The 12,695-nt window shown below is 46.0% G+C and overlaps 2 protein-coding genes across 14 annotated transcripts in view; one reads left to right on the top strand and one right to left on the bottom strand.

The window, feature by feature from the left end:
* The window catches only part of rasal2 (RAS protein activator like 2), an 83,078-nt gene extending 72,900 nt beyond the window's left edge, over positions 1-10,178 (top strand). The window contains exon 19 of one of the 2 annotated variants that reach the window (XR_005072024.1): positions 10,120-10,178. The gene's annotated coding sequence lies outside the window, so the exon portion shown is untranslated. The remainder of the gene's footprint in view (positions 1-10,119) is intronic. The other variant, XR_005072025.1, reaches the window with a different exon arrangement.
* LOC119010645 (discs large homolog 1-like protein) overlaps positions 1-12,695 on the bottom strand; it is a 98,668-nt gene that overhangs the window by 4,313 nt on the left and 81,660 nt on the right. For 7 of the 12 annotated variants that reach the window (XM_037082959.1, XM_037082962.1, XM_037082965.1 and 4 more), the window contains 10 exons: positions 10,854-10,983; positions 9,888-10,044; positions 9,690-9,792; positions 9,466-9,580; positions 9,082-9,258; positions 8,640-8,706; positions 5,265-5,361; positions 2,409-2,450; positions 1,601-1,651; positions 762-863 (listed from right to left, as the gene is read on the bottom strand). In XM_037082959.1, coding sequence (XP_036938854.1) covers positions 762-863; positions 1,601-1,651; positions 2,409-2,450; positions 5,265-5,361; positions 8,640-8,706; positions 9,082-9,258; positions 9,466-9,580; positions 9,690-9,792; positions 9,888-10,044; positions 10,854-10,983 — 1,041 coding nt within the window. Of the gene's footprint in view, positions 1-761; positions 864-1,600; positions 1,652-2,408; positions 2,451-4,835; positions 4,870-5,264; positions 5,362-8,639; positions 8,707-9,081; positions 9,259-9,465; positions 9,581-9,689; positions 9,793-9,887; positions 10,045-10,853; positions 10,984-12,695 lie in introns of all 12 variants that reach the window. The other 5 variants (XM_037082961.1, XM_037082970.1, XM_037082966.1 and 2 more) reach the window with 2 other exon arrangements.

Raw genomic sequence — 12,695 nt, 5'->3', positions numbered from 1 at the left:
AGAAAGAGGAGGAGGAGGAGGAAGAGAAGAGGAAGAGGAGGAGGAGGAGGAGGAGATGAGGATGAGGAGGATGAGAAGAGGAAGAGGAGGAGGATGAGGGGGAGGAGGAGGAGGAGGGAGAGGAAGAGGAGGAGGAGGAAGAGAAGAGGAAGAGGAGGAAGAGGAAGAGGAGGAGGGGAAGAGGAAGAGGAGGGGAAGAGGAAGAGGAGGAAGAGGAAGAGGAGGAGGAGGAAGAGGAAGAGGAGGAAGAGGAGGAGAAGAGGAAGAGGAGGAGGGGAAGAGGAAGAGGAGGAAGAGGAGGAGGGGAAGAGGAGGAGGAAGAGAAGAGGAAGAGGAGGAGAAGAGGAAGAGGAGGAGGAAGAGAAGAGGAAGAGGAGGAGGAGGAAGAGGAAGAGGAGGAGGAGGAGAAGAGGAGGAGGAAGAGAAGAGGAAGAGGAGGAGGAAGAGAAGAGGAAGAGGAGGAGGGGAAGAGGAGGAGGAAGAGAAGAGGAAGAGGAGGAGAAGAGGAAGAGGAGGAGGAAGAGAAGAGGAAGAGGAGGAGGAGGAAGAGGAAGAGGAGGAGGAGGAGAAGAGGAAGAGGAAGAGGAGGAAGAGGAGGAGGAAGAGGAGGAGGAAGAGAAGAGGAAGAGGAAGAGGAGGAGGAAGAGAAGAGGAAGAGGAAGAGGAAGAGGAGGAGGAAAACTTTTAATCTGGACTCTCGAGTTTCATCCTGATCAGACGGATTCCAACATGTCCGACTGAGAGCAGCAGTTTGGACTTACGAGGGACGCAGGAGCCAAACTTGTCGGGGAACTCTGAGATCAGGTCGTCGTTGATCCGATCCTTCATGGGTCCGAGGATGATGACGGGTCGGGTGTAGTTCACTGTCAGAGAGGAAGGAAACAGGAAGTGACCCGACTGTAAACATCACAGAAACCTTTCTTCTTCATATTCATATAATATGGAGGACTGAAGCTGCTGAAACCAAACAGAGGATTTAATAAATGTATTTGCTCTCTATTAACTCTCGTATCTAACTTTGAATATATACATTTATATTTATTTATAAATACTGATTTATGTATCATTTAGTCAAATGTAACAAAGAATCCATAAAGAAATAAATAAGGCACATTTTGGACATAACAGATAGCTATATTTATGATTTAAATAAATAATGATTTTTAATATAATTTAATAGCAGAGACATTTGGTTATTTTTGATTTGGCACTTTCAGTCCTCCATATATAAGACTGAAGCTGGGAAATATTTTTATTTGTATTTTTGTCTCATGTCATTAATTTCCTTTTATTATTTATTCATCATCTTGTTTTTCTTTTTTAAAAACCCATTTTAGTTTTTAACATGATTAAATTTATCTACAGTGTTTCAAACAATAAATAAACAATAATAAATGTGTTTGAAAAGCTCTGCGTTTATTATCATTCATTGTTCTCTGATGTTGATATTTATTATCATCATCATCAGTATTTTAAACTTCAGTCTCTGAACTCTGTCCTGAAGCTTCATCACTCTGAGAAGGTTTTATGTAAATAATGTTGAACAGAATACAAACTAAACTCCAATGTGACACAAACGTTCCTCAGTGTTCTGACTCACCTTCCTGCTGGACGACGGGCTCGTAGGACAGAACGTATTCCTCAGGTCCACCTGCGAACACACAGTCAGCGTGAGGACGAGAGTTTCACACAGTTCACCTGAAGGTGACGAGGTGAGAGGTGGAGAATCACTCGCTGTGATCGATGTGTGATTTAATGTATGAAACTGATCTGTCGTCAGCTTGTGAACAAGACACCTGCTTTCTTTAAGCTACAGGGATGAAGAGGAAACTGAGCGCTGACTGAAAAGTTCTGAACAGATTCTGGTAGATCTGCTTCGTTTCATCCTCGTCTGAACTGTAACAGCTGATCTCAGGTCTGTGTCCTCGTGTCTAAAGCTGAGTCTGAACTGTGACAGCTGATCTCAGGTCTGTGTCCTCGGGTCTAAAGCTGAGTCTGAACTGTGACAGCTGATCTCAGGTCTGTGTCCTCGGGTCTAACGCTGAGTCTGAACTGTGACAGCTGATCTCAGGTCTGTGTCCTCGGGTCTAACGCTGAGTCTAAACTGTGACAGCTGATCTCAGGTCTGTGTTGGAACTCGACTGTGTGTCTGATGGAAACATTCTCGTGTGAAGCGTCGCTCTACTCTGGTTCCTACACACACATCCATGCAGCAGCTTCAAACAGGCAGCGCTCGGGGTCGTTAGCGGGGAGACAGACTGTGTGTGAGGTCATGCTGTGACGGGCCAATCAGCAGCCTGTGCTGGTCAGTGAGGGAGTTAGCAGTTAGCAGTTAGCAGGTCGGCGTTAGTGTTTCCTGTGGATCATCGAGTGAAGCAGGCAGCGTCGACGGCTCGGCTCACACTTACGGTAGCTACTTTCACTATCGCTGGCGTTAGAGGTCACATGTTCTGGAATCACAACATAACACAGAGTCAGCTCGGAGCGGCGCTCTCCCATGATGCTTTGCTCAGAGGACACGCGGTGTTCGACAGCAGCGCAACAAATCACAGCAACACAAATAATCTCATTTAAACTCAAACAGATGAGAGCTGAAACAATTGTCACACATCTGAACTTTACAAACTGGACGTTATTGATCGCTGCATCGTTACTTCATCACTAACTGCCACATATTTAACTATTTAGTAATATTGATAAATGACATCACAACGAGCCAAAAATCACACACACAACAATTGTGATGAATCGTTTCAGTAACTTTAAGTGTGAATGGTTCAAACATCAGCTCAGACGAGTTCTGATCGGACTCAAGTTCACACTTTAAAACATCAACACTGAATTTTAAAAACAACCAACAGATTAACTGGTTATAAAAAACACTGTTAGCTGCAGCTTAATATGAACAAACCCTGAATAATTAATCTAACACCATTATTCATTTATCTGGAAATCGGAGTTACAAACCATCAGGTCCATAAAAACACTGAATGTTTCTTAGAGTGAAAAACAGGAAACTGATTTATTTCATTAAATGTGGAAACAATGAGTTGAACAGTTCCTCTTTGTTACTCTGTGATGTAATTAATTTAAATTTAAGCTCGATGACTGAATATTTCTGTGTGAGGAAACAGACAGACACAAAATGAAAACTGTCAGAAATGATTCAAACAGTAAATAAACTTCCGCTGACAGAACATAAACTCACTGAACCTCATTTCATTTCTGATGAGCAGAAGTTTGAGTCTGTGATTCTGATCACATGACATCAACATTCAGACCTTTTCTCCTGAAACACTAAAGAGTTGTAAACCTCCCTGAGGGTCCAGGTGGATCCGGGTGGATCCAGGTTTGATGGAGAACCAGACGAGGTCGAACAGAAAAAAAGACTTTAACACAGGAGAGGTGGAGGAGTGAAAACTGATGGATGTGTGACAGAGAGAAGAGACGGAGCTCCAGTCTGAAAGAGGCTCGACAGCCACTGAAGAAGAAGAAGAAGAAGAAGAAGAAGAAGAAGAAGAAGAAGAAGAAGAAGAGGCAGGGGAGGAGGAGGAGGAGGAAGAAGAGGAAGAGGAAGAGGAGGAGGAGGAAGAGGAGGAAGAGGAGGAGGAGGAGGAGCAGCAGGTCTGAGGCTTTGTGTCTTTGTGTCCACCAGAAATCAACTTCAGCTTCTTAAATATTCAGAGACAAAATGTAACTTATTGATTAAGTAGATGAATGAAGGAGTCTCAACATGGACGCCGGCTTTATCAATGAAGTAATCAATAAGTGTCTCAGTGAACATCTCTGTAGTTTCTGAGTCGGAGGACGTTCACTGCTCAGACTGAAGCCGTCTGAGGACGTTTCCTGACTGTGCTGAGAAGAAGAACTCTGGATGATTTTACAGTTTCAGGTGACGACACGACTGCAGTGTTCAATGTTTGTCTCCACCAGGATTCAGAGAGAAAAGAACAGCTGAAGCTTTCTCACATGTGAAGAAGCTGCAGATAGAAACTGTTTTTGTGCATTCAAATTTAAGTTTGTTTCCATATTTGCTCATTTTTGGAGTTTTTTTGAGGATGAGGGGCAAGGAAGAGGTGAGGTACAGGTGAGGTGGAGGTGGGGGTACAGGTGAGGTAGAGGTGGGGGTACAGGAGAGGTGGAGTTGGAGGTACTGGTGAGGTGGAGGTACAGGAGAGGTGGAGGTGTGGTACAGGAGAGGTAGAGGTGGGGGTACAGGTGAGGTGGAGTTGGAGGTACTGGTGAGGTGGAGGTACAGGAGAGGTGGAGGTGTGGTACAGATGAGGTGGAGGTGTGGTACAGGTGAGGTGGAGGTGGGGGTACAGGTGAGGTAGAGGTGGGGGTACAGGAGAGGTGGAGTTGGAGGTACTGGTGAGGTGGAGGTACAGGAGAGGTGGAGGTGTGGTACAGGTGAGGTGGAGATGTGGTACAGGTGAGGTGGAGGTGGGGGTACAGGAGAGGTGGAGGTACAGGTGAGGTGGAGGTGGAGGTACAGGTGAGGTGGAGGTACAGGTGAGGTGGAGGTGGAGGTACAGGAGAGGTGGAGGTACAGGTGAGGTGGAGGTACAGGAGAGGTGGAGGTGAAGGTACAGGTGAGGTGAAGGTACAGGTGAGGTGGAGGTGGAGGTACAGGTGAGGTGGGGTTACAGTTGAGGTGGGGGTGGAGGGTACTGGTGAGGTGGGGTTACAGGTGAGGTGGGGGTACTGGTGAGGTGGGGGTGGGGGTACAGGTGAGGTGGGGTTACAGTTGAGGTGGGGGTGGAGGGTACTGGTGAGGTGGGGGTGGGGGTACAGGTGAGGTGGGGGTACAGGTGAGGTGGGGGACACACACTTACTGTGGCCTTTGGATATCATGTCGTCACTGTTGTCCTGATGTCAGCAGAGCCGAGTGAACAACGAGGAGAAAACAACACAAAGTTACTGAGTTTCAGCAACAGACAGAGAGAGCAGAGGGAAAGCAGCCGGTGGGCGGGGCTACAGGGCGGCCATTTTGGCTCCAAAGAGGAGGAAGATGAGGAGGAGGAGCCTTCGCAGCCGATTGTTTAGATGCTTTGGATGTTTCGGTCTCCCGTCCCCACTCAAACTATCTGAACCAGATTTAGATCAGTCCAGTTGTGCCAACACATCATTTTTGAGCCGTGCCCTGTTGCCATGACAACCAGGCCACCGCCGCCGCCACCAGCTGACCTCTCTACCTGTCGCCAATCGCCTCTCAGACAGACAGACTGGCAGAGCGCTCACCCCGTCGCCGCACTGGTACTTACGGTCGACGTCGCTGGTCTCCTGCTCGCTCGCCTCTTTGCTCTTGTAGAACGGAAACTTTCGGGAAAAGAGGTTCTTTTTACGCTTGTCATTGAGAGACTGCTGAGGAGGAAGAGGAGGAGGAAGAGGAGGAAAAGGAAGAGGAGGAGGAGGAGGGGTGATGGAATAAACAAAACAACAAAGAGAGGAGGAGGAAGAGGGGGAGATGGGGGAGTCTGATGTCGGTTTGGACAGAATGAGATGCTTCCTGTCTGAGTCAGCGGCTAATGGCTAACAGCTAACAGGCTAAATGTCAGCGAGCAGTCAGACTGAACAGGTAGAAATAAAATACCCAGAAGAAACAAACACACAGCAAATCTCTATAATATTTCTGTTCTGAAAGTGACGCAGTGATGAAACAGTGACGTCACTCTGCTGAAACTCAGTCAAGTCGCTTCTTTGGAACTTTTACTGCCTTTAAATGTGCGATATGTCATTTCTGCCACCAGGGGGCTCAAAAGATGTCTGCTGAGGAGAAGAGAGTCTGGATCAGAACCAGACCTGCTGGAGGAATGAACACCCAGAGTCTCATCAGGTTCTGTTCTGATCCGGAGACGTTTACAGAACAGAACTCAACACTTCCTGCACAAAAAGGCAAATTAGATGTGACTGGAATAAAACCAGTGCTGTTGGGTTTTCAGGTGAGTTGGACGTGACTGGGTCATTAATCAGCTGATGAATCTGAAACAGAGTATTGTTCTACGTTCTGTACCGAACACAGGAAGCTTGTTTAAACCTGTTCTGAAAATGTTGAACCACAAATATAATCGATGGTTCTGTGGAGACTTTTATTCTAAAGCTGTCGGCAGCAGATGTAAAGAAGTGAAGTAAATAGCTGCCAACAGACTACAGTGACCTCAGAATCAGACGTCTGCTGAGGCTAAACTTAACGTATAAACTGAACCTGTGAGACGTCCCTGTTGCTCTCAGTGATGTAGTCCTGAGTTTCACACAGTGACAGTGAAGGCAGCACGTGTCAGACAGAAGCAAGACGAGGAGCTGAACATGCAGACGACATGCAGAGACGAGCTGAGAGGAGACGATCAGCTGGAGCCCCGACCAGCGCCAACGTTTACATCTACACCGACTCTAGATTTCTGCAGAGTGACAGCTCGATACAGCTGTTCTCACAACATCTGGAGGTCAATAAACTCATCAACTTCTGATCGATCACCGCAGGAAGTCTTCACTCATGTATTACGTGTTTTTTAGGACAGTTAGAGCTGCAACAGTTAATTCAATACTCAATTAGTTGTCGACTGGTTGGATTAATTGCCAGCTACTCTCATAATGGACTAACTGGTTTAAGTCATTTCTCTTTTCAAAATCCTGATAGCAGCTTCTTAAATCTGAATATTTTCTGGTTTCTGACAGTAAATACAGACACGAGGACGTCCTCGCTGAAGGACGGCTCAACATGTCCGCATGAAACAAGAAGAAACAACAAGCAGGACGATTTCACTCCGTCTGGTGCTGTTGTGTTCTTGGATCAGTTGAAACAGACTCCCTTCACAAACAGAGTGATTTAAGAGTTGTTGAGTTAAAACCAACTTTATAAACTCTGTGAAACCTTCTTGTAAATTCAGCGAATGTTCTACATGAACTTCTTTCTGTCTTTGAGTACAAACATGGAGTCTGTCTGTCTCAGTGATGGACAGGTTTGTTGTGAGAGCAGGAAGTGACATCACATCACAGGTGGTCACGCAGGATGGATGTTGATATCAGGTGTGAACAGGAAATGTGCTGCAAAACTAAAAGCAGGAGCTAAAAGAGGCTAAAAAGCTCCAAAGAGCTGCAGACGGAGGTGATCGTCTGTTTACGTCTCTCAACACTTTCCTGAACCTCAGTATTCATCAGCAGGAGGCGGAGCTAATGACATCATTAGATCACATGCTGCACCTCTGTTATCCAGCAGGAGAGAGAGAGAGGAGGAGGAGGGGTGAGACAGGTGAGACAGGTGAGTGATGATGAGGAGGAGGAGGAAGGTTTCAGTGAGCAGCAGACAGTCAGACATCAATGTCAAGCGTTTCTCTCCGTATGAGGACGGGAAAGATCGGGGCGTCATGCATGTTGTTGTTCTGTTGTTTCTCCCCCGTCAGTCTGTGTTAGAGGGCGGGACGGCGGGCGGCGCCCGGCGACGCGTGTTAAAGCGGCACACGGTTTAAAAGGTGCTGGGGAGGCGCTGCTGCAGTTTGGCTGCTGAGACGCTCGAGTGGTGAAGATCAACGACAACATGCTGTTAAGTGGCTGCAGCTGGTTCAACATTAGTCCAACACTCATTAGTAGGAGCTCGTCTTCAGATTCATCACACAGGAAGAGAAACTGAACTCATGCAGCACGGATCAATACAGAGCTGTTCACAGATCAATACAGTCAACAGAGCTCAGATACAGACTACAGGAAACCTCAGGAGTCCCATGATGCCTTGTGTTGAGTTTGTGCTGACACTCAGGTACAAATAAACATGTAATCAATACATCAGACTGTTCTGATAACTGATTGATGGGTTTGATTCTGACTGCAGATGTGAATATTTCTCTATTAATTTACTTTTGGATCAATTCCCCTTTTTCAAAAAACGGTTTCATTTGTTTTACTATTTATTTAAATGTTTCTTCTGTATACTTTTGTCTTAATATTTTAATTAATTAAATACATAAAAGAAGTGCTTAAAAAATTAATCAATTAAAATATATATTTTTAGAAAGAAAGGTAAATAAAAGGGGAACTCCACTTTTAAAATGTTTATTACTTGCAAAATGCTAAGGGAAAACAATACAGAAATAAATATATTTGAAAATGAATAAATAAATAGGAAAGTAAATGAATAGGTTATTGACACAAAGGTAAATAAATACAGAAGCAAATCAAAACAAATATCGCTTTGCCAGTTTTTATACATTGATTATTACTGACACTAATATCTAGTTTTTCACTGAGCCATTTATTTACATATTTATTTATCTATTTATTTGTTTATTTATTTACTTATGGTTTCGGCAGCATCGGTCCTCCATATAAACTGAATATCTGATGACGTCATCTTCACAAACACTGATCGATACTTTTCAACATTTTCTGACATTTGGAGGAAATTATCAATAATCTAAATCAACGATGAAAATAATCGTTAATTGAAACATTAACGGATCGTTTCAGTTTCCGTCTGCGGAGACAAACGTCTGACTTCACTACTCGTCTTCGGCCCGCTTTAGACACACAGGGTCGGTTCTGACCTCCAATAAAATCCTGTCACCGTCTCACAAGGCATCATGGGACTGTGACTGTCTATCAACACTTCTGTTCTACAGCTGCTGCCATCAGAATCACACACTCACCCCTCGGTCTCGAGACTTGGCGTTAAACTTCACCGTCTTTAATCTCGCTCTCTCCTTCTTCTCAACCCTGCGGGGACACGAGGTCAAAGGTCAGCAGAGGTCAAGACATTCTGCAGCTGAACTGCAGCTACGAAGGTGTTCAGCCAGCTGGAGTTCATCTACAGTCAGTAACATCAGACAGGTCACACAAACGTTGACCTCATACACAACATGAAATCAGAAAGACGTCCAGCTGATTGTGAAACACATCCAGAACCTCCGACTGAACTGAAGTTCTACAGGTTCAATCTGAAGTTTCCACGCTGGAGACGAAACTGAATGATCCCAAACACATCATGGAACCAGAACTACTCATATTCAACAAACTAAAAGTTCTTAAACTTGCAGTTCACATGAAATAAAACATTGTGTGTGTGTGTGTGTGTGTGTGTGACACACTGACCGTCTCTTGCTGGGGATCACGCCCACCTCCTCCACCTCCCCCTGTGACGTCAGCTGTCTGGCCTGCCACCACTCGTCGTCGGAGGCGTTCACCACATGAAGGATGTCGCCGAACTTAAAGTTGAGTCCCTGACTGGGCAGACCCGAGTCCCTGGTCTTATCGTAGTCAAACAGAGCTCTGCAACACACACACACACACACACACACACACACACACACACACACTCTCGAAATGAACACTCATAAACAGAAAAACCATTTGACAATAACAAGTGTCCCTGAATGTCTTGCTCTTTCTGTCCACTCTGAACCTCCGTACTTCAGCGTCCTCACACTGACAGCTGATGTTGAACCTGTGTCTCTCCCAGGTGAGCTGATATCTTACCTGACGTACAGCGACCTCTTCTGACTCGTCCGCAATGATCCAGAACCAGAACTGATGCTGCTGTTCATCATCTGCTCTCTCAGGTCGTGGATCTTCGCCTCAAACCGGCTGTACTCTGCAGAGGAGAACAGACATCACAACACAAGAACTTCATGACTGAAAGCTGCTCAAAGAGGCAGGTTCTGTGTTCAGGTGGCTGCAGCAGGTGCGTTCAGGTGTCTCACCCTCTGGTCTGTAGTGGGCGATGATGGTCACCGTCTGCCCGGCGTTCTTCAGGGCAGCAGCAGCTTGCTCGTGGGTGGCGTTACGGAGGTCCACTCCGTTCACCTGGAGACCAACACAGCTGAGTGTGTTAGAGACATTTATAAACAACATGCTGCACAGGTGTGTGTGTGTGTGTGTGTGTGTGCGCGTGCACGTACAGAGACCAGTCGGTCTCCTTTCCTCAGCTCTCCACAGAGGTCTGCTGGTCCTCCAGCGAGGATGAAGGAGATGAAGATTCCCTCTCCGTCCTCACCGCCCACGATGTTGAAGCCCAGTCCTGTCGCTCCTCTGTGCAGCACCACCTTCCTGGGCTCCCTGTTGGACCACACAGCTGTCAATCATCCTGACGTCACATTTAATAAACAACATGTTATCATGACTGCTGCACAGGTGTGTGTGTGTGTGTGTGTGTGTGTGTGTGTGTGTGTGTGTGTGTGTGTGTGTGTGTGTGTGTGTGCGCGTGTGGAGATTTGAACCAGCAGAGGGCGGTACTGCAACACACACACACACACACACACAATCATGAAACTTCAGTTGATTTCTGACATGAAGACGATTAATTTTAGAATCAAATCTTCTGACACATTCAGAGTTACATTCTGTGTTTGTGTCGTTAAACTGTGTAGTCGTCTTCTGTCGCACAAAACTTGAATAATCAAATTTATGGAGGATTAAAACTGATAAAATCTAAAATAGATACAAATAAAAAGCTCAATAAATCAATTCACATGAAATCAAATGCACCAAACTTTCACATTATAATCAGTTGTTCAAGAAAGTGGGAAACGATCCTGAATCCGTCCGTTTATCTGGAAATCTGGAAGTTAACAAGTTTGAATCCTGCATCCAAGTTTAGTGGAAATCTGTTCAGTAGTTTTTGTGTAATCTGCTGACAGACCAACAAACCAACAAGCTTGAAGAGAACAACCTCGCAGGCAGAGCGGACGTAAGAAGAAAGTCTGACGACATGTTCTTCTTGTTATTTTGTCAGTTTCACATGTATTAATATCACACACAATATCAATAATAAACAGTATCACATATGAACATCCTGTATCTTGATGAAAGTATCAACCAGGTTTCACTAAATGAACCTCAACACTGTCTGATGCGTTCGTGCTCACCGGGTGACGTCGTCGTCTCCCAGCATGCTCTTGGGGGTCGGGGAGTAGCGTCCCGAGGATGCGGGCGGCGGGAGGGGCTGACTCAGGAAGCTGGGGGGGCTGATATGGTTCTCCATGTGCTGCGAGTACGCTGAAACACACACATAGAGGACGGGACCGTCAGAGTCCAGCTTCTCCTTCCATGAAGCTTCACAGAACAAAAACAAGTTCAGACTGAATAAAATTAAAACTGGAGAGTACAAACACACTCAGGTCCGGTTCAGTCCGGTCCGGTCCGACTCTGAGCAGCAGCCTGTGTTTCAGCCTCTGCTCCCTCTGACAGGACACCTGCTCAGACCCTCCTCCTCACTCACCTGCGGGCTCCTGTTACCGTCTGATTGGACGAGGCCAGGAGCCTCTGGGGGGTCGTAAACTAAACTAGAGAGAAACTGAACCGGGTCTGATCGGACTGATGATGCCGTCTGTGGAAACACACTGACACACTGGAAAACATCTCCGGATCATCGCTCTGAGTTTGAGCCGACTCGCAGACGGAGTTCATGTTGAACAGCGCCCTGATTTTACAACCTCTGCTAGTCCAGCTAGCTGCACGGCTAACTGAGCTAATGAGCGGACAGTAGCTACAGATTATGGCTGTATTACAGGAACAGAGATTTTCTTCATCGTCTGAAGTTTGACATGTAGGTGAACACCATCAGAGAGCGACTTCATCAGTGTGACCACGAGGGAACAACAACGCTCGCTCTAAAACTGCCTTCAGTCTGGAGATCCAAACTTTTAGAGGTTTGTGTTCGACGACAGAATCGAGGAGGTAAATCTGTCCACTGTGACACCTGCAGCAGAGGATGATGGGACGCCCGGCTGCATCATCACAACAGCTACGTCCTCCATGTTTGTTTCTAATTCATGTCTCCTTCATGACCTCCAGCTCTGATCTTTGCCGTCACCGTGGCAGGACGTCAGTAGACACATCACCCCTCCTCCAGTGTTGCTGTGTGGATTAGCCCGACCACACTGACAGCAGCCGACGCTTGTGATGCAGCTCGACGCCCACTGATTGGATTTGCTGCTCGTCCTTCACGCGTCTCGACCTCAGCAGAGGAGAGGAGGGCTGATAAGATGGCAGTCAGGAGGCAGAGTCTGAGAGATCTGATGGTGACGGAGGATCGCTGGGACGCCGACACACTGACGCTTCCAGCTGAAACACTGAAGCAGGACGCACGGGACGTTTTCTCAAACCTTTATCTCAAAAAGTTAAAAGAAATGCAGTTATGCCGTCTTTCCCAAGTCGACAGTATCAAGATATTCAAGTGCTGGTTTCAGCCGCTCCGACAACTTCTAGTTAACATCTGTCAGCTTCTCAGAAAGTCTCTGGCGACGTCACTGCGGCTCTTTTTCTCTCTCATGGCCTCGGCGATAATATTCTTCATATTTTTGTCTCCTATGGATGATGTCATCACCCACATCCTCCTCGCTCTGATGTCACAAACAGCTAGTAAACCTCAGAGGATCAGTGTGGATCAGACAGCGACAGCTGCTGCTGCCCATCAAGCTCCTGCTATAAGAATAATAATCAAACTCTTCTGTATCTGTTTATGTGTATATGTATGTATATGTGTATATGTATATGTGTATATGTATATGTGTATATGTATATGTATATGTATATGTATATGTGTATATGTATATGTATATGTGCTGCACTCTCCTGGCACATAATGTCTCCCCCTAGTGGAGGCTGCATCTTTAAAGCCATTGGGAGTTTTTAGTTTTGACCCTGTTAGGCTGCCGTAGTTGCTAGAGTAGAGTAGAGTTATTTAATCTTGATGTTCATCCTGAGAG

This window comes from Acanthopagrus latus, chromosome 21, assembly GCF_904848185.1.
Source record: "Acanthopagrus latus isolate v.2019 chromosome 21, fAcaLat1.1, whole genome shotgun sequence".
Taxonomy (NCBI): domain Eukaryota; kingdom Metazoa; phylum Chordata; class Actinopteri; order Spariformes; family Sparidae; genus Acanthopagrus; species Acanthopagrus latus.
Note: the sequence above shows the minus strand (reverse complement) of the source record. Positions and strands in the feature narration are given on the sequence as shown.